Here is a 22283-nt window from a genome sequence, read left to right as displayed (position 1 = left end):
ATACAGCCTAAGAACAGCCTTTGGCACCTTATTTCTGTTAACCACATCTGCTGACAGGATGAAAAGAGTTCCCTGGCTTAACTAAAGTCTTCCATCCAGAGAACAATAGAGAGATAAGTGGGAGTCTGAATTGATTAAAGACACTGATTGAATTTCTTTTTGTATAAACAATCTCTTTAATAAGTCTATTATGTTTCTAGATTCCCAGTTTTAGAGAATATTATGATGATTCATATAGATGGGTTGAGATATTGAAAAGGATGACTCTCATTTCATTAGAGCTAGATTAGAAGCCATGTTTCAACCAAATTTGAAGGTTCTAATTTATATATGTCAGAGAAAGGGATGGGCAACATTCCTTTAAGTATATTAAAGAAAGACTAATTAGATCTTAAAAGTCTGTGCTTTTTTTTCAAAGTGAGGTAGTTGTTGGCTTAAGCCTGGAGTAAAATGAAAAGGCTATGACTTACAGGGGTTGGGGGGAGGTATTTGCGTGTTAGCACTGAGGCTCTGGGCTATACTTCTAGTCTTTGTCTTTGAGTGCTTGTTTTTTGTTTTTTTTTGTAGATTCTTATTCTTTTTAAATTATTATTTATTTTTAATTGGAGGATAATTGCTTTACAATGTTGTGCTGGCTTCTGCCATACAATAAATTGAATCAGTGATAGTTATATGTATATCCCATCCCTCTAGAGACTCCCTCCCACCCCAACCACTTTAGGTCATCACAGGGTGCCAGGATGGGCTCTACAATGCTGGCTATACTAACTGAGAAAGTAGCATTGAGGTCTATACAGTACCACGTGTAAAATGGGTAGCTTCCCACTAGCTATCCATTTTACACATGAAAGTGAAAGTTGCTCAGTCTGTCTGACTCTTTGCAACCCCATAAACTATACAGCCCATGGAATTCTCCAGGCCAGAATACTGGTGTGGGTAGCTGTTCCCGTCTCCAGGAGATCTTCCCAATCCAGGGATGGAACCCCGGTCTCCCACATTGCAGGCAGATTTTTCACCAGATGAGCCCATTTTATACATGGTAGTGTATATACGTCAATGCTACTTTCTCAATTTGTCCCACCCTCTCCTGCCCCAGCTATGTCCACAAGTCCATTTTTTATATCTGCATCTCTACTCCTGCCCTGCAAGTAGGTTGATCAGTACCATGTCCTTGAGCTTTTAAGAGATCACTGGAAAGGACGAAGACATGGGACAGATGAAAGATGGAACCAATCAAGACAGGACCTTTCATGCTGCTTTGGGAATCAGAAAATAACTCTAATGCACCTATTTTGTCTCACTTCTTTCTGCAGATAATATCTTGTAAGGAATGACTACTTTGAATCATTCTTCAGTGAGTGAATTTATCCTTGAAGGGTTAACAAAATGCCCAGAGCTTCAGTTGCCACTCTTCCTCCTGTTCCTTGGAATATATGTGGTCACTGTGGTGGGGAACCTGGGCATGATCTTCTTAATTGCTATCAGTTCTCAACTTCACTCTCCAATGTATTATTTTCTCAGCCATTTGTCATTCATTGATCTCTGCTACTCCTCTGTCATTACTCCAAAGATGCTGGTGAACTTTGTGTTAGAAAAGAATGTTATTTCCTTCCTGGAATGCATGGCTCAGCTTTACTTCTTCCTTATTTTTGTAATAGCAGAAGGTTATCTTCTCACTGCCATGGCGTATGATCGTTATGTTGCAATCTACAGCCCACTGCATTACAATATTATCATGTCCCATAGGGTCTGTTCCATAATGATGGGTGTAGTATATTCACTGGGCTTATTTGGGGCCACAGTTCATACTATCTGCATGTCAATGTTGTCCTTCTGTGGATCTCATGTTATCAGTCATTATTTTTGTGATATTCTTCCCTTGTTGAGTCTCTCTTGCTCCAGCATCCACATTAATGAGATACTGTTGTTTATTATTGGAGGAGTTAATACCTTGGCACCGGCACTGGCTGTACTCATCTCTTATGCTTTCATCCTCTCTAGCATCCTCTGTATTCACTCCATCAAGGGACAGTCCAAAGCCTTTGGCACTTGCAGCTCCCATCTCATGGCTGTGGTTATCTTTTTCGGGTCTATAACATTCATGTATTTCAAGCCCCCTTCGAGCAATACTATGGAACAGGAGAAAGTGTCCTCCGTGTTCTACACCACCGTGATCCCCATGCTGAACCCCTTGATCTACAGTTTAAGGAACAAGGATGTGAAGAATGCACTGAGGAAGGTGCTTAGGGGAAAGTAGTCACCCCAACAAAGGAGATTTCCACGGAGAGGAAGTGAACCAGAGGAAAAGTTGTCATGAACTCTGTGTTATTTCTTTTTCTCCTCTAGAGACAAAATGCACTGTTACTTATAAAATGTATATTTGTACTTGAGAATGTTTGAGGCATTTTGGTCATTTTTATCAAACAACAAGATTTTCTCATAGCCAATATAATATTTGGAAATTTTACTTGTATTCAAGAAACAGGATTTGGCAGAAGAGGGAGGGCTAGTGAACAACAACAAAAAATAATATGTTGAAGATATCAATTTTGAAAGTGCTTGATAAATAAGTGGATTCAGGGTTGTGTTTGAAAAGAGATGATGTTAACTGATTCAACATCTTGAAAGGCAGAAAGAGAGGTATTTTTAAACTTTCAAGGGAAGCTTTTTTTTTTTTTTCTATCCCCAAGCCATTATAGTGAAATATTGAGAATATTGATATCATGACCGAGCTGTGAGGATGCAGTACTTATAGCAAAGAACCACGTATTGGTGGATTGCGGTGTGTGTGTTGGGGGGAGGGAAGAGAGTCAGACATGACTGAGCACATTGTATATTACATTTCATGCTTTTGTACCAACAGAAGAGAGCATGGATGAACTAAGATTACTGGTAATTACCTCAGAGAGAAAAACTTGTCCTCTAAATTCATATGAAGATCAACCACAGACAAAACTCATCTATGGTTAAAAATAAATAAACAGTAATGATTTGGAGGTGGGGGTGAGCAATGGGCAAGAAGGAACATTCTCAGTTATGGAAATATTTTACATCTTTTTTTGGGTATAGGCTACACAGAGTGTTCATTTTTCAAACTGATCCAACTGTATACTTGCTATCTGTTCATTTCACTGCATGTAAATAATATCTCAAAAATAAACATGAATATAAATTAAATTCTTAATTCCAAAAATGAGAAAGAAATTAATAAAGCAGAAAATGCACCAGAGAAAATAGATAAAGAAAAAAATCATAGAGTAGAAAAACAGACATAATTAAAAATCAAAATTCTAATTTTTTGGAAAAAATGTACAAATATGGTTATATTCATAAAGATAACAGAGAACACATAAATTTGCAAAGTATTCTTCTTTTGCCATTTACCAGCTGAGATCTTTATTTTAGACTCAGAGAATAAGTAAGTCTAAAATTTCCCATTTATTTACCCTAAAAAATTGAGATCCTTGATCATGGGACTTTTGTCAGAATGACATGAGGTAATATCTATAAAGTGGTGTTTAATAAATTAGCTTTTAATATTTTTGAAACTCAGTTGTTGGGTATCAATTTGTCTTTCACTTCCAGCATAGTCCTTGTACTGTGACCTGGGAATAAGAACAAGAACAATTTGTTCAGGCAGAAAAGAGAAAACTGTGGAAGAGGTGTAAGAAATATATTGCATTAGAGACCGAGACCAGACAGGGATATTCCCAGAAGAGAGAAATATATGCATCTAGGAGTTTGACTGCATACATTACCTCTACTTATTTTTCATTTATTTAATTCTTGCTTGTCACTCTTAGTCTCAGAGATTCGTTGAGTCATTCAGTGGATATTGTTTGAACAGCTGTGTGTCATTTGTTACCTTAGGTATTAGAGATAGAAAGGCACACAAGAAAAACATGGCCGTTGTCACCATAAAACTGAATTGTGTTTAATTTGGGAACACACACACACACACAATGCTATCTCATTGGAGAAATGACTCCTCACAATCCATCATGACACTTTAAACAGCCTGGCTTAAGTCCCCTAAGAAAGGAGATGTTTTTTCTATACAACCACAATGCAACTATTCACTCAGTAAATTCAGCATTGACTCAGTTTTAGTGATGAACACATAACCCTCATTTAAATATCCTCAATTGTCCCCAATAATGTGTGTGATAGGTTATTTTTGCTTTGTTTTTTATCTAAGAGCTAACTAAGCATGATATTTAATTGACATTTCCCTTTAGTATATACATAATTTAAAGTCTTTTCCCCAACCTTTTTCAGTCTTTGATGACGTTGGCATTTAAAAAGAACATGGTTTCTTTATGTTACAGATGATCTTTCAGTTTCCATTTGTCTAACTCCTTGCGATTAAATTAAGGTTAAACATCTTTGGCTCAGATGGCTACTTTAGGTGACATTGTGTTATTTCTTTCAGAAAATCACAGCAGAAGGCATGATACATCAATTTGTTCCATTTTTGCTAATGTTAAATTTAATCGTTTGGTTTAAAAAGGTTTCCATTAAAATTTACTATTGTAGAGGTACTCCTTTCCCCTTTGTTATGAATGAGTAATCCGTGACATGATACCTTAAGATTGTAGGTCTCTCTTGTTCTTATTCCCTTAAGAGGGAGTTTCTTTTAACCCATTGATTTTAGTTTCCATTGATGATTCTTACCTAATTCAACTAGTATGGTCATTGCAACTTGATAAGTTTCTATTGTATCATTCAGATGTAGATTTAAACCTGAATTTATATTTATATGTATAAATATATATGTAAATGTTTTATATACAATAAGTATAATATAAAGTATATAAATTAATATATAATATATGATCAATACATATTTATATATACTTTATATATACATTTATATCAGATATAGATTTATATAGATATAGAATGATATCATTCTAATTATATCATTAATTGATGTCATCCTATAAAGAAGTACTTTCCCTTTTCTATTATTTTTAATTTTATTATTGTCGTTGTTATTTTTGTATCAGGAGGGACTCCTAGATCTCATAAGGCATCCATTCTGCTATTTAAATTGTCCTAAATTTGTCCAATAGGGGCTCTTTCCTTTTGACACATCTCCATAACTACTGGGCACTTTCTTCCCCTAGGAAATACTGAGATTCTCTAGACTCATCTTGAATTTTAGATATCCCACCTTTGAATCTGCCATTTCTCCATTAAGCCTTGGTTTATTTTAGTGGAATGTGATGGTTAGAAGCCAAATATCATTAGATAATAGGTGAGATATTTGTTACTTGGATTTCATTGCTTTTAGGCCCATTCAGCAGAAAGAGCAAGAGTCACCCATTAATCAGATCAGGTCTTTTTATGTTCACACCCTCAGTGACTTCCCATTTCACTTAGAAGGACAGTCAAAACTTTCAAACTTTCCCATAAAGCCCTACAGATATTTGCCCTCCTCCCCCACCATCCCTTTGTCACCTTCCATTACTCTGACACTTGTTTTTTCTGTTTAAAGCACACTTTTAAAATTTCTGCTCCTTATATGCAGAGTCCATTTTCTTTTTCATTATTTGTTCCCTACAAGGGTAGGGATTTTGTCTATCTGGCACATAGTTGTCCCTCAAAAACTGATTGATTGACTGGAAGAGTGAACTATAATGGCATGGTGAGGCACAGAAATTATTATGAATAGTGAGAAAATAAGTAGGGGATGACTAAGGAAGTCATCCAGAAGAAAGTCATATTAAGATCCAACTTAAAGTATGCAATAAGTTGGAAAGAAAATATGTGAGTTAAAATTGCAGTGAAAATTTAAAATTATAAACAATTTTGTTTTTTTGGGCCATGCCCATCCTAACCTCCATCCTACTTGAGACCACCCCAAGATGGATCTTATTTTTGATGGTTATAACAATGGCTAGGAATCTTAGGAAAATACTATTTCTTCTTATCTACTACAAATTAGGTAGGGTTGCAAAGAGTCAGATATGACTGCAGCACTCACAGGTTTCCTTAAAATTTTTTACAAAGAAGTGTATATTGCTTCTAAAACTCTGTTGTGTATTAAAATACAAATACCTAAGGGGATTTACATATTTACTTATCATTAGATATTACAACTTTAGAAAGTTTGGTCAGGAGTTTCCAGTTTAGCAAGAAAAATTACAAAAAGAAAGAGTTCTGAGATACCTATAAGCTTACACCAAAGGGTGAAAATGTAGGTAAGAAGTTTGTTTCTTGAGTAGCTAGGAGACTAAAAAGACACTTGGTATTGGGAATAGTAATTGAACAGTAATTGAAAATAAGTTATTCAGATCTTTTAGCTTAAAATGGCTCTTGGTTTGAAAATAATTACTGTTAAAAACAAGCTAAAAGAAAACACAAGATCTATTTGTGCTATTTCTTTTCAAAAGTACTGTTTTCTACATAGACCTGGGGAGTATCCCACCATGCAGAACTCTTTAAATGGATTCATTGACATCCTTGTTCCTAAGGCTGTAGATAAGGGGGTTAAGCATGGAAATCACTGTGGTATAAAACACAGAGGCACCTTCTTCTGCATTGTGTCACTGGTAGATGGTTTAAAATGCATGAAGATGATAGAGCCATAGAAAACCCCAACAGCTGCAAGGTGGGAGCTGCAGGTAATGAAAGCCTTAGATCTGCCTTCAGCTGAGTGTATGCGCAAGATGCTGGGAAGGATGACAACAAGAGATGAAGATGGCTACAGCACATACAAAGACATCGAATCCAACCAAAATCATCACTGAAAGTTCCTTGTAGTCTCTTGAGCAAGATATATTCAGAAGAGGAAGGATGTCACAGAAGTAATGGTGGATGACATTAGTGCCACAGAAGGAGCGACTAGATATGAAGCTGGTGTGAATCGAGGCTCCAACAGCCCCCACTATATACACATGGGTGACCAGTAGGAAACAGACTCTGTGGGACATGGTAACAGTGTAGAGCAAGGGGTTACAGATGGCAACATAACGATCAAATGCCATGGCTGTCAGCATGTAGGAGTCATTAATACCGAAGAAGCAGAAGAAAAAGAGCTGGACCATGCACTCAGGGAAAGAAGTGAAGTTCTTCTCTGACACGAAGTTCACCAGCATCTTTGGAATTATGACTGAGGAGTAGCAGGGATCTATGAAGGACAAATTACTGAGAAAATAATACATGGACATGTGAAGCTGAGAACTGATCCTGATTAAAATGACCAAGCCCAAGTTGCTGACCATGGAGACCATGTAGATCAATAGAAACAGGAAGAAGAGAGGAACCTGGAGTCCTGGCTGATCTGTTAACCCCTCAAGGATGAACTCAGTTACCAAAGAATGATTTCCTGTATCCATTCTTGTCCCAGTGTGGTTCGGGGAAGAGAGTCTCATTGGCCAAATATTGTCATCTGACAGGATTTAAGAATCCAAGATCTGATAGTTTCTAATGGACCCAGAATTTCAGGAAACAAGACACTAAAATCTACTCTTGATCAAAGACTTGCTCAAGATGTTGATGTTTCATTTGGCTTTAGTCTTTACTATTCCCAAGTGACATTTAGGAGTGAAAATCACTTTGTCTTTACAAACTGAATTTTAGATTCCCCTATTAATGGACGGATGAATGGCATGGCATCCAGACAGATAGCTGGATGGTATCACGGATGCAATGGAAAGGAACTTGGGAAAACTTTGGGATATGGTGAGGGACAGGAAGGCCTAGCATGCTGCAGTCCATGGGGTCACAAAGAGATGGTCATGACTTGGTGACTGAACAGCAACAATTAATGGAAAACCACCTTTCTGTAATTCAGGCACCTTTAGAGAAACAGTTCAGTGTTGCTGCCCTGTTTTGTTGATGTTCAATCTGCAGCAATCTATTCCCTCTTCCAATGTCTCAAGGGCGAGTATAACTGGTCTCTTGCTGGTATCTCCTGCATTTCTCCTCTTGGCTTTGGCATCTTTAACACCTTTAATTTGGTCTTCTCTGGCTCCAATTTTAAAGTGCTTATTTCCTCCAAGATATCTTGACTTTTTCTTTGTTTTTTCTTGACTGAGAGATTGAGGAAGAAGTTAAGTAAACTCTTGCCTTAAATCAGACAGTTTGAAAGCAATAATATTTTCACTGCTTTATTTCACTAAATAAACCTTTAAGATTCTGGGGGGCAGGTATGGAGATCTACTGCCATGTGGTCACCAGACAAGCTTTATTAGTTCCTTCATTTATTAAACCTGCCACCTATCAATCTGAAGTAACCTGCCTCTTTTTTCAGTCTCTTTTTGTCCTCTATGAATGGGAGCCAATTTGAGAACCAGTGGAGGGGCAGCCACTTAACAACTTAAGAGGGGTGGGATAGGGTGGCATGAGGTGGGAGGTGGAAGGGAGGACCAAGAGGGAGGGGGCATATGCATACCTATGGCTGATTCAAGTTGATGTATGGCAGAAACCAGTTCAATATTGTAAAGCAAAAAATTTTCAATTAAAAATAAATATTTAAAAATAGATTATCCTGAGTGAAATGAATTAAAGATATCAAAAGACACAAACTTCCAATTATAAGATAAAATTCCTAAGGATATGATGTATAGCATGTTTGACTACAGTTATCACTACTATGGAGAAGGCAATGGCAACCCACTCCAGTGCTCTTGCCCGGAAAATCCCATGGACGGAGGAGCCTGGTAGGCTGCAGTCCATGGGGTTGCGAAAAGTTGGACACGACTGAGCGACTTCACTTTCACTTTTCACTTTCATGCATTGGAGAAGGAAATGGCAACACACTCCAGTACTCGTGCTTGGCGAATCCCAGGGACAGGGGACCCTGGTGGGCTGCCGTCTATGGGGTCGCACAGAGTCGGACACGACTGAAGCGACTTCACAGCAGCAGCAGCAGTACTATACTGTATATCTGAAAGTTGCTAAACAGAGTGGATCTTAAACGTTCTCATTACAAGAAAAAATTGTAAATAGGTGAAATGGTAGATATTAACAAAATTTAGTGTGATAATTTTGTAGTATATACATATATTGAATCATCATATTGTACACCTAAAACTAATACAATGTTGTATGTCTAGATAAATCTGAAAATCAAAGATTGTTCTGTGCAGAGAGAACACCCAAAGACTTTGACAGAGAACATGCTTGGCGTGTTGGAGGAATGCTAGGAGGCCAGTGAGGCTGGACTAGACAGAGCCTGAAAGGAGTGGAGGCTGTAAATTGAGCTGTGTGTGGCTGCAGGTATTTATAAAACCTGTGAATCTCATGTCATGTATGATGGGGCAATGCTGAAGAGTTTGCAGAAGGCAGAGTGTTCTATGCTCTGATGTATTTTTAAAAGGATCTCTCAGGCTCTGGTTGCTCTGTCAAGAATGTTCATTGAAGAGTGAAGAAGGAGATTCAGGGAATTAGATAGGAGATAAAATGTGCTCCTGTTGAGAGATGATAGCTTGGGCCAGATTGGTAGTGATGGGGATATTGAGAAGTAGTCAGAAAAATTGGGGCTGGATTACAAGCTGGATACGGGCATCTGAGAAAGAGTGGCAGAGATAGGATGGAGGATATGGGCCTGAGGTTGGATCAATCGTCATGGTAGAGAGCAGGTTTAGGAGGCAGTTTCCTGTTTTTAATATTTTAATTTGGATGTTTTATTATATGACCAAATGGATATATTGAGTAGGAAACTGAAGGTATGAGTTTGGAGTTCAGAGGTGAGGTCTGTCTTGGACATTATTTTCTGAATCATCAGTGCACTATGACATTAAAAGCCAAGGGACTGGATGAGATCAATCAGGTATGATGTGTACAAATACCTTAAAGCAGTTCCTGGTATGTGAAAAGTTATCAATAAAGTTTGGATTTGCCATTTTTATTGTTATATAAAATATTTTGAACTAGACCTTAAGGATTTTTAGTGCCTTTTCTCCATTCTTTTCCTTTTTCTTTAATTTATCTTATTTTTTAAATTATTTATTTTAATTGGAGGCTAATTACTTTAAAATATTGTAGTGGTTTCTGCCATGCTATGCTATGCTAAGTCACTTTAGTCGTGTCCGACTCTGTGCGACCCCATAGATGGCAGCCCATCAGGCTCCCCTGTCCCTGGGATTCTCCAGGCAAGAACTTGCCATTTCCTTCTCCAATGCATGAAAGTGAAAAGAGAAAGTGAAGTCGCTCAGTCATGTCCGACTCTTAGCGACCCCATGGACTGCAGCCTACCAGGTTGCTCCATCCATGGGATTTTCCAGGCAAGAGTACTGGAGTGGGGTACCATTGCCTTCTCTGGGTTTCTGCCATACATTGACATGAATCAGCCATGGGTGTACATGTGTCCCCCATCCTGAATCCCTCTCCCACCTCCCTCCCCATACCATCCCTCAGGGTCCTCCCAGTGCACTGGCCCTGAGCACCATCTCATACATTGAACCTGGACTGGCAATCTATTTCACATATGGTAATACACGCGTTCAATGCTATTCTCTCAAATCATTCCACCCCCACCTTCTCCCAAAGAGTACAAAAGTCTGTTCTTTTATATCTGTGTCTCTTTTGCTGTCTTGTGTATAGGGTCATTGTTACCATCTTTCTAAATTCCATATGTATGTGTTAATATACTGTATTGGTGTTTTTCTTTCTGACTTATTTCACTCTGCATAATAGGCTCTAGTTTCATCCACCTCATTAGAACTTATTCAAATGCATTCTTTTTCATAGCTGAGTAATATTCAATTGTGTATATGTACCACAGCTTTCTTATCCATTCATCTGCTGACGGACTTCTCTTCTTTATCACCTTTCCTTCTTGATTTACTTCCTACTGCAATTCACCCAGAGCAGTAATCCAACAGAGTAACTGTCATAATGAATTGAAGATAATTCACCACAGACTCTAGGACCTAGAAGACACCTGTACTTAACTGTACACTTTTCTCTCTTCCTTCAAATTCTACCAACACACTGACATTGGCACACTTTTTACCCCTAATTTTTTTCAGTCTTCAAATAAAGCAATACTCTCAGACAGTAGCCTACATTTACACAACGTTCCCTATCTTTTCTTTCTTTTTTAAAATTTTTCTTTGGTTGCATTTACATTCTTTGCATTACTCTCTTTTCTTAGAAAAATCTAAATAAAAAGTACCAAGACTGGGACAAGTTTTAATTCAGTTCTGTTAGAAACTTCATGTTTTTCAAGTAAATGTTAAAAACACATATACCTGTACGGATTGTGACATTAACAAAAATAGTTAGAACTTTCTTTCCTTGACAAAGTATTAGATACAGAGTTCCTTTAACATCTTCTAATCCAAATAGGAAAAGGAGTACGTCAAGGCTGTATATTGTCACCCTGCTTATTTAACTTATATGCGGAGTACATCATGAGAAACGCTGGACTGGAAGAAATAAAAGCTGGAATCAAGATTGCCGGGAGAAATATCAATAACCTCAGATATGCAGATGACACCACCCTTATGGCAGAAAGTGAAGAGGACCTAAAAAGACTCTTGATGAAAGTGAAAGTGGAGAGTGAAAAAGTTGGCTTAAAGCTCAACATTCAGAAAACGAAGATCATGGCATCTGGTCCCATCACTTCATGGGAAATAGACGGGGAAACAGTGGAAACAGTGTCAGACTTTATTTTTTTGGGCTCCAAAATCACTGCAGATGGTGACTGCAGCCATGAAATTAAAAGACGCTTACTCCTTGGAAGGAAAGTTATGACCAACGTAGATAGCATATTCAAAAGCAGAGACATTGCCAACAAAGGTCAAGGCTATGGTTTTTCCAGTGGTCATGTATGGATGTGAGAGTTGGACTGTGGAGAAGGCTGAGCGCCAAAGAATTGATGCTTTTGAACTGTTGTGTTGGAGAAGACTCTTGAGAGTCCCCTGGACTGCAAAGAGATCCAACCAATCCATTCTGAAGGAGATCAGCCCTGGGATTTCTTAGGAAGGAATGATGCTAAAGCTGAAACTCTAGTACTTTGGCCACCTCATGCGAAGACTTGACTCATTGGAAAAGACTCTGATGCTGGGAGGGATTGGGGGCAGGAGGAGAAGGGGACGCCAGAGGATGAGATGGCTGGATGGCATCACTGACTTGATGGACGTGAGTCTGGGTGAACTCCGGGAGTTGGTGATGGACAGGGAGGCCTGGCGTGCTGCGCTTCATGCGGTCGCAAAGAGTCGTACACGACTTGAGCGACTGAACTGAACTGATTCTGACTGGTGTGTGGTGATATCTCATTGTAGTTTTGATTTGCATTTCTCTAATAATGAGTGATGTTGAGCATCTTTTCATGTGTTTGTTGGCCATCTGTATGTCTTATTTGGAGAAATGTGTTTAGGTCTCTTTCCAGCTTTGGATTGGGTTGTTTGTTTTTTGGCATTGAGTTGTATGAACTGCTTATGTCTTTTGGAAATTAATCCTTTGTCAGTTGTTCACTTGCTATTATATTCTCCCATTCTGCGGGTTGCTTTTTCACCTTGCTTATAATTTCCTTTGCTGTGTAAAGCTTTTAAGTTTAATCCAGTCTCATTTGTTTACTCTGGTTTTTATTTCCATTACTCTAGGAGGTGCATCATAGAGAATCTTGTTTTCATTTATGGCATCTAGTGTTCTGCCTATGTTTTCCTCTAAGAGTTTTATAGTTTCTGGTCTTACATTAGGTCTTTAATCCATTTTGAGTTTATCTTTGTGTATGATTTTAGGAAGTGTTCTAATTTCATTCCTTTACATGTAGCTTTCCAGTTTTACCAGCATCATTTATTGAAGAGGCTGTCTTTGCTCCATTGTATATTCTTGCCTGCTTTGTCAAAAATAAGGTACCCATAGGTGCGTGGGCTTATTTCTGGGCTTTCTATCTTGTTCCATTAGTCTATATTCTGTTTTTTTTGTGCCAGTACCATACTGTCTTGATGACTGTAGCTTTGTAGTATAATCTGAAGTCAGGAAGCTTAATTCCTCCAGATCCATTCTTCTTTCTCAAGACTGCTTTTGTTATTCAGGATATTTTGTGTTTCCATATGAATTGTGAATTTTTTTGTTCTAGTTCTGTGAAAAATGTCATTTGTAATTGACAAGGATCACATTGAATCTCTAGATTGCATTTGGTAGTATAGTAATTTTTACAATATTGATTCTTCCTACCTAGGAACATGGAATATATCTCCACCTTTCTATGTCATCTTTGATTTGTTTCATTAGTGTCTTATAATTTTCTGAATACAGATCTTTGTTTCCTTAGGTAAGTTTACTCCTAGATATTTAATTCTTTTTGTTGCAATGGGGAATGGGATTAATTCCTTAATTACTCTTTCTGATTTTTCATTTTTAGTATGTATAAATGCAAGTGATTTCTGTGAATTGATTTTACATCCTGCAAGTTTGCTAAATTCACTGATTAGCTCTAGCAATTTTCTAATACTATCTTTAGGGGTTTCCATGTACAGTATCATGTCATCTTCAAACACTAAGAGTTTTACTTCTTCTTTTCCAATCTGGATTTCTTTTATTTCCTTTTCTTCTCTGATTGTTGTAGCTAGGACTTCCAGAACTATGTTGAATTATAGTGGGGAAGGTGGATACCCTTGTCTTCTTTCTGATCTTAGGGGGAATGCTTTCAGTTTTTCACCATTGAGAATAATGTTTGCTGTAGGCTTATCATATATGGCCTTTACTATATTGAGGTAGGTTCATTCTATGTCCATTTTTTGAACAGTTTTAACCATAAATCGGTGATAAATTTTATAAAAGGCTTTTTCTTCATCTGCAGAGATTATCATATGGTTTTTGTCTTTCAGTTTGTTAATATGGTGTATCATATTTATTGTTTTGCACATATTGAAGAATCCTTTCATTCCTGGAATAAACCCAACTTGACCATGGTGTATGAGCTTTGTGATGTGTTGTTGAATTCTGTTTGCTAAGATTTTGTTGAGGATTTTTGCATCTATATTCATCTGTGTAGTTTTCTATATTCATCAGCCTGTAGTTTTCTTTTTTTGTTGTTGTCTTTGTCTGGTTTTGGTATCAGGTTGATGGTGGCCTCGTAGAATGAGTTTGGAAGTGTTCTTTCCTATGCAATTTTTGGAAAGTGTTTTAGAAGGATAAACATTAGCTCTTCTCTAAATATTTGATAGAATTCTTCTGTGAAGACATGTGGTCTTGGGCTTTTGTTTTTGGAAGATTTTTGATCACAACTTCAATTTCAGTGCTTGTAATTGGATTGTTCATAATTTCTATTTCTTCCTGGTTCAGTCTTGGAAGATTGAACTTTTCTAAGAATCTGTCCATTTTTTTCCAGGTTATCCATTTTATTGCCCTATAATTGTTCATAATAGTCTCTTAGAATCCTTGGTATATCTGTATTGTCTGTTGTAACCTCTCATTTTTCATATCAAATTTTGTTTATTTGATTCTTCTCTCTTTTTTTCTTGATGAGTCTGGCTAAAGCTTTGTCAATTTTGTTTATCTTCTCAAAGAACCAGCTTTTAGTTTTATTAATCTTTACTATTGTTTCTTTCATTTCTTTTTCATTTATTTCTGCTCAGATCTTTATGATTTATTTTCATTCTACTATTTTTGTTGTTGTTGTTGTTCTGTTTCCAGTTGCTTTAGGTGTAAAGTTAGGTTGTCTATTTAATGTTTCTCTTGTTTCTTGAGGGAGGATTATATTGGTATAAACTTCCCTCTTAGAACTGCTTTTGCTGCATCCCATAGGGTTTGAGTTGTTGTTTTTTCATTATCGTTTGTTTCTAGAACTTTTTAAATTTCCCTTTTAATTTCTTCAGTAACCTGTTGGTTATTTAGAAATGTATTGTTTAATCTCCATGTGTTTCTTTTTTTTTTTTGCATTTTTTTTTCTTGTAATTGATGTTTAGTCTTATAGTGTTGTGTTTGGAGAAGGTGCTTGATATGATTTCAACTTTCTTAAATTTACTGAGGTTTGATTTGTGACCCAAGGTGTGGTTTATCCTAGAGAATGTTCCAAGTGCACTTGAGAAGAAAGTGTATTCTTCTGCATTTGGATGGAATGTTCTAAAGATATCTATGAGATCCATCTCATCTAATGTATCATTTAAGATTTGTGTTTCCTTATTAAATTTCTGTTTTGATGATCTGTCCATTGGTGTAAGGGGGGTGTTAAAGTCTCCTACTATTATTGTGTTGCATCAATTTCTCTTTTAACGTCTGTTAGTGTTTGTCCTATGTATTGAGGTTCTCCTGTGTTGAGTCCATCAGTTCAGTTCAGTTCAGTCGCTCAGTCGTGTCTGACTCCTTGTGACCCCAGGAACCGCAGTATGCCAGGCCTCCCTGTCTAACTCCTGGAGTCCACCCAAACCCATGTACATTGAGTTGGTGATGCCATCCAACCATCTTATCCTTTGTCATCTACTTCTCCTCCTGCCCTCAATCTTTCCCAGCATCAGGGTCTTTTCCAATGAGTCAGCTCTTCGCATTAGGTGGCCAAAGTATTGGAGTTTCAACATCAACATCAGTCCCTCCAATGAACACCCAGGACTGATCTCCTTTAGAATGAACTGGTTGGATCTCCTTGCAGTCCAAGGGACTCTCAAGAGTCTTCTCCAACATGCATAGATATTTACAATTTTTATGTCTTATCCTTGGATTGATCCTTTGATCATTTTGTAGGGTCCTTTTTTTAGCTCTTGTAATATTCTTTATTTTAAGGTCCATTTTGTCTGATATTAGGATTGCTAGTACAGCTTTCTTTTGTTTGCCATTTGCATGGGATATAATTTTTTTCATCCTCTAACTTTCAGTCTCCTTGTATCTTTAGGTCTGAAGTGAGTTTCTTGTATACAGCATAAATATGGGTCTTGTTTTGGTATCCATTCAGGCAGTCTGTGTCTTTTGGTTGGAGCATTTAATCCATTTATATTTAAAGTTAGTATTGATATATGTGTTCTTATTGTCATTTTCTTAATTGTTTGGGGTTGATTTTGTAGATCTTTTTCTTCTTTTGTATTTCTTGACTATATATGTCTCTTAAACATTTGTTGTAAAGATTGTTTTGTGGTATTCTTTTCTCTTAATTTTTATTTGTGTGAAAAATCTTTTAATTTCTCCATCAATTTTGAATGAGATTCTGGTGGGGTACACTAATCTTGGTTGTAGATTTTTCCCTTTCAGTACTTTAAATATATCCTGCCATTCCTTTCTGGCCTGCAGAGTTTCTGCTGAAAGATGAGCTATTGAGCGTATGTAGTTTATATGTTACTTGTTGTTTTTCCCTTGCTGCTTTTAATATTCTTTCTTTGTGTTTAGTCTTTGTTAGTTTGATTGGTGTGTGTCTTGGCATGCTTCTTCTTGGGTTTATCCTGTATGGGAATCTTTGTGCCTCTTTGACTAGATTGACTATTTCATTTTCCATGTTGGGGAAATTTTCAACTTTAATCTCTTCAAAAATTTTCTTATATGGTTTCTTTTTCTCTTCTTCTTCTGGGACCCTTTATAATTTGAATGCTGGTGGACTTGATATTGTCACAGAGATCTCTGAGACTGTCCTCAGTTCTTTTCATTCTTTGTACTTTATTCTGCTCTTCAGAGGTTATTTCCACCATTTGATCTTCCATCTCAGTTTTTCATTCTTTTGCTTCAGATATTCTGCTATTAATTCCTTCTAGAGTATTTTTAAATTCAGAAATTGTGTTGTTTGTCTCTATATGTTTATTCTGTAATTATTCTAGGTCTTTGTTAATTGATCTTGCATATTTTCCATTTTGTTTTCAAGGTTTTTGATCATCTTTACTATCATTATTTTGAATTAGTTTTCAGGTAGATTGCCTATTTACTCTTCATTTATTGGTACTTCAGTGTTTCTAATTTGTTCTTTCATTTGTGTAATCTTTCTCTGCCTACATTATTTATTATTTTTTTAAATTTACTGTATTTGAGGTCTCCTTTTCCCAGTCTTCAAGGTTGAATTCTTTCTTCCTTTTGGTTTCTGCCCTCCTAAGGTTGGTCTAGTGGTTTGTGTAAGCTTAGTGTAGGGTGAGATTTGTGCTAAAATTTTTGTTTGTTTGTTTGCTTGTTTTTGTTTGTTTGTTTGTTTGTTTGTTTTTCCTCTGATGGTCAAGGCTGAGTGAGGTTGTAATCCTGTCTGTTGATGATTGGGTTTGTATTTTTGTTTTGTTTGCTATTTAGGTGAGGTGTCAGGCACAGAGTGTTACTGTTGGTTGCATGATGCCAGGTCTTGTATTCAAGTGGTTTCCTCTGTGTGAGGTCTCACTATTTGATTCTCCCTAGGGTTAGTTCTCTGGTAGTTTCAGGTCTTGGATTCAGTGTTCCCACTCCAAAGGCTCAGGGCTTAATCTCTGGTCAGGAATAAAGATTCCACAAGTGGTTTGTTATGGCATTAAGTGAGATTAAAGCAAATACCCAAAAAGTAGAAATCAAAGATGAACCACAAACAAATGGAAGTTACAAAATCAGACAAATAATAATTAAAATACTGGAATATACACATATACCTATATACCCATGAGCAAAGTCAAAACAGTCCAACAAAAAGCACAATAGATTGACCCAGCAAACAAAGGAAATAAAAAAGTATATTTATCAGTTATGAACAAAACTAACTAAAGCACAAACTGGAAAACAAAAGTAAAGCATGGTGTCAAGTGGGGGAATAAAGCAATGAAAACAAAACTAACAAATATGTTAAGAAAGGAAAGAAAGAGAACAAAGATTGAATCAATATGCAAAGTTAAATAGAGGTAGATTAAGAAGATTTATACACATTAAAGATTAACTGCAAAGGGAAAAGAACAGTAAGAAAGGCAAACAAAGGAAAATATGTAGAAAAAGTAAAATGGGCTTAAAAAATTAAAAATTCAAATTATAAAAAAGAGAAAAGAGAAGATGGCGGAGGAGTAGGATGGGGAGAATACTTTCTCCCCCACAAATTCATCAAAAGAACATTTAAACGCCGAGTAAATTCCACAAAACAACTTCTGAATGCCGGCAGAGGACATCAGGCACCCAGAAAAGCAACCCAAGTCTTTAAAAGGAGGTAGGAAAAAATATAAAAGACAAAAAAAGAGACAAAAGAGGGAGGGATGGAGTTCCGTCCCGGGAAGGGAGTCCCAAAAAAAGAGAGAAGTTTCCAAACACCAGGAAACCTTCTCACTGCCGAATCTGTGCCAAGCCTTGGAAGCACAGAGGGCAACATAACAGGGAGGAAAAATAAATAAACAATTAAAACCTGCACATTGCGAGCCCTATGGTAACTCCCCCAGCGGAGAAGCAGCGCAGACACCTGCATCCGCCATTAGCAAGCGGGGCTGGGCAGGGAGGCACGGCACGGGCTGCATCGCAAGGATCTGGCCTGAATACCCAGAGCGTTATCTGAGCGAAATAATTTGGGCTAGCAAACCAGACTGTGGGATATCTACCACGCGAAAAGCCAGCCCTAACCTAAGACACCGCCAGGCCCGTGCACGGAACAAAGGACTGAACAGAGATAGCCGGCGGCAGACCATCCCCCTCCGGTGACAGGCAGCCAGAGCCGGAAGGAGACAATCGCAGCCCCAGAGAGAGACATTATCTATAAAACTGTAAGCAGGCTTCTTTGCTAACTAAAACTTCTTGGGGGTCTGGACGGTCAACATCTGCCTGAGAAGGTGCGCCGGTACACACCTAGATAACCCAGCGGCGGGGAGGCAATAAGTCGCAGCAATCGCGCGCGCCAAACACCTCATCACCTGACCTGCTCGGATCTGGGAAGGGCACAGAACGCAGGCCTAACCGAGAGTCTGTGCCTCTGAGGACTACCCGAGAACCTGAACCTGAGCGGCTTGGACCTGGGAAGTGCAAGCAGCCCAGGCCCGGCCACGGATGGTTCCCGGCAGAGCAACCTAGAGCCTGAGCAGCGTGGGCAGGGAGGCTACACGCGCCGTGAATGGGGGACAGACCCAGTGTGGCTGAGGCACTGCGAGCACACACCAGTGTTATTTGTTTGCAGCATCTCTCCCTACCTCCCCTCAGCGCGACTGAACAAGTGAGCCTAAAAAAAAAAGTGTCCTCCACCACCCCCTTTGTATCAGGGCGGAAACCAGACACTGAAGAGACCATTAAACAGAAGAAGCTATAACAGAGGGAACCGCCTTGGAAGCTACAGGCAATAGATTAAAACCCTGTGGTTAGTACCAACTACATAGGAAGGGGCCTATAGATCTTGAGAAATAGAAGTCGGACCAAGGAACTAGCCAAAAATGAACTGAACCCACAATACTCACAACAAAACCAGAGAAAGTCCTGGATATATTTTTACTATTTTTACGATCATTCTTTCTTTCTTTTTTTTTTTTATTATTTTTTTAATTAAAAAATTTTTTTTAAAGTCCTCTGTTATTCCTTTAATTTTCAATTTTATAACCGATTACTTTGCAAAAAGAAAAAAAAAGAAGACCCTATTTTTTTTAAAGCAAACTTCATATATATATATTTTTATAATTTTTTTGACATTGTTTTTTTTTCCCTTCTTTTATTTAACATTGTATTTTTGAAATTCCAAACTCTACTCTAGATTTTTAATTTTAGCTTTTTGGTATTTGTTATCAATTTTGTACCTCTAGTTTTTTTTTTTTTTTTTTTTAATAATTTCTGTGACCCTTTTTTATTTTTTCTTTTTCTCTGTTTCTTTCTCTTCTTCTTTTAAAAAGCATTGAATATCTGAAATTCCAAACTCTACTCTAGATTTTTAATTTATGCTTTTTGGTATTTGTTATCAATTTTGTACCTGTATTTTCTTTATAATTTATGTGATTTTGTTTGTTCTTGTTTGTTTTTTTCTCTCTCTTTTTCTTTTTTTAACATTGTATTTTTGAAATTCCAAACTCTACTCTAGATTTTTAACTTTTTCTTTTTGGTATTAATTATCAAATTTTACCTATATTTTCTTTATAATTTTCTCGACATTGATGTTTTTGTTTGTTCGTTTTTTCTCTCTTTCTTTTCCTTTTTCTTTTCTTTAACATCGTATTTTTGAAATTCCAAACTCTACTCTAGATTTTTAATTTTTGCTTTTATGTATTTGTTACCAATTTTGTACCTTTAAGAACCCATTCTTCAGTACCCATTTTTCACTAGGGAGCGAGATTACTGGCTTAACTGCTCTCTCTCCCTTTGGACTCTCCTTTTTCTCCACCTGTGTCTCCTCCCTAACCCCTCTCTACTCTACCCAACTCTGGGAATTTCTGTGTGTTCCAGACAGTGGAGAACACTTAGGGAACTGATTACTGGCTGGATCTGTCTCCCTCCTTTTCATTCCCCCCCTTTTATCCTCCTGGCCACCTCTGTCACCTTCCTCCTTCTTCTCTTCTCTGTATAACTCCATGAACAACTCTGAGCAGTCCAATTGTGGAGTGCACATAAGGAAGAGATTACTGGATAGCCCACTCTCTCCTCTATTTATTCCACCCCATCTCATTCGGGTCACCTCTAACTCCCTCCTCCCTCTTCTCTTCTCCATATAACGCTGTGAACCTCTCTGGGTGACCCTCATGGTAGAGAAACTTTACATCTTTAACGTAGATGTTTTATCAATGGTGCTGTATAGAAAGAGAAGCTTTGAAACTACTGTAAAAATAAGACCAATAACTGGAAGCAGGAGGCTTAAGTCCAAACCCTGACTCTAGGGAGCTCCTGACTCCAAGGAACATTAATTGACAGGAGCTCATCAAATGCCTCCATACCTGCACTGAAACCAAGCACCACACAAGGGCCAACAAGTTTCAGGGCAAGACATACCAAGCAAATTCTCCAGCAGCAAGGAACACAGCCCTGAGCTCCAAGATACAGGCTGCCCAAAGTCACCCCAAAACCATAGACATCTCATAACTCATTACTGGACACTCCATTGCACTCCAGAGAGAAGAAATACCGCTCCACCCACCAGAACACCGACACAAGCTTCCCTAACCAAGAAACCTTGACAAGCCACCTGTACAAACCCACACAGAGTGAGGAAACACCACAATAAAGAGAACTCCACAAACTGCCAGAATACAGAAAGGACACCCCAAACTCAGCAATGTAAGCAAGATGAAGAGACAGAGGAATACCCAGCAGATAAAGGAACAGGATAAATGCCCACCAAACCAAACAAAAGAGGAAGAGATAGGGAATCTACCTGATGAAGAATTCCGAATAATGATAGTGAAATTGATCCAAAATCTTGAAATCAAAATGGAATCACAGATGAATAGCCTGGAGACAAAGATTGAGAAGATACAAGAAAGGTTTAACAAGGACTTAGAAGAAATAAAAAAGAGTCAATATATAATGAATAATGCAATAAATGAAATAAAAAACACTCTGGAGGCAACAAATAGTAGAATAACAGAGGCAGAAGATAGGATTAGTGAATTAGAAGACAGAATGGTAGAAATAAATGAATCAGAGAGGATAAAAGAAAAACGAATTAAAAGAAATGAGGACAATCTCAGAGACCTCCAGGACAATATTAAATGCTACAACATTCGAATCATAGGGGTCCCAGAAGAAGAAGACAAAAAGAAAGACCATGAGAAAATACTTGAGGAGATAATAGTTGAAAACTTCCCTAAAATGGGGAAGGAAATAATCACCCAAGTCCAGGAAACCCAGAGAGTCCCAAACAGGATAAACCCAAGGCAAAACACCCCAAGACACATATTAATCAAATTAACAAAGATCAAACACAAAGAATAAATATTAAAAGCAGCAAGGGAAAAACAACAAATAACACACAAGGGAATTCCCATAAGGATAACAGCTGATCTTTCAATAGAACTCTTCAAGCCAGGAGGGAATGGCAAGACATACTTAAAGTGATGAAAGAAAATAACCTACAGCCCAGATTATTGTACCCAGCAAGGATCTCATTCAAATATGAAGGAGAAATCAAAAGCTTTTCAGACAAGCAAAAGCTGAGAGAATTCTGCACCACAAAACCAGCTCCCCAACAAATACTAAAGGATATTCTCTAGACAGGAACCACAAAAATGGTGTATAAAATCGAACCCAAAACAATAAAGTAAATGGCAACAGGATCATACTTATAAGTAATTACCTTAAATGTAAATGGGTTGAATGCTCCAACCAAAAGATAAAGACTAGCTGAATGGATACAAAAACAAGACCCCTACATATGTTGTCTACAAGAGACCCACCTCAAAACAGGGGACACATACAGACTGAAAGTGAAGGGCTGGAAAAAGATTTTCCATGCAAATAGGGACCAAAAGAAAGCAGGAGTAGCAATACTCATATCAGATAAAATAGACTTT

The 22283-nt window shown here is 37.6% G+C and overlaps 1 protein-coding gene and 1 pseudogene across 1 annotated transcript; one reads left to right on the top strand and one right to left on the bottom strand.

Annotated features, from left to right (window-relative positions):
- Positions 1 to 1327: 1327 nt before the first annotated feature.
- On the top strand, positions 1328 to 2257 carry LOC102390300 (olfactory receptor 8D2). Its single transcript, XM_006056079.4, has one exon. It carries the CDS (start codon positions 1331 to 1333, stop codon positions 2255 to 2257), a length of 927 nt encoding a protein of 308 aa, XP_006056141.4. The 5' UTR covers positions 1328 to 1330.
- Positions 2258 to 6446: 4189 nt separating this feature from the next.
- Positions 6447 to 7343, bottom strand: LOC102390635 (annotated as a pseudogene).
- Positions 7344 to 22283: the final 14940 nt, after the last annotated feature.

This window comes from Bubalus bubalis, chromosome 5 (genome assembly GCF_019923935.1).
Source record: "Bubalus bubalis isolate 160015118507 breed Murrah chromosome 5, NDDB_SH_1, whole genome shotgun sequence".
Classification (NCBI taxonomy): domain Eukaryota; kingdom Metazoa; phylum Chordata; class Mammalia; order Artiodactyla; family Bovidae; genus Bubalus; species Bubalus bubalis.
This window is presented reverse-complemented; position numbering and strand designations above follow the sequence as displayed.

Excerpts from the sequence above, each read along its gene's own strand:
- LOC102390300 (XM_006056079.4), top strand. The coding sequence starts at position 1,331 with ATGACTACTTTGAATCATTCTTCAGTGAGTGAATTTATCCTTGAAGGG.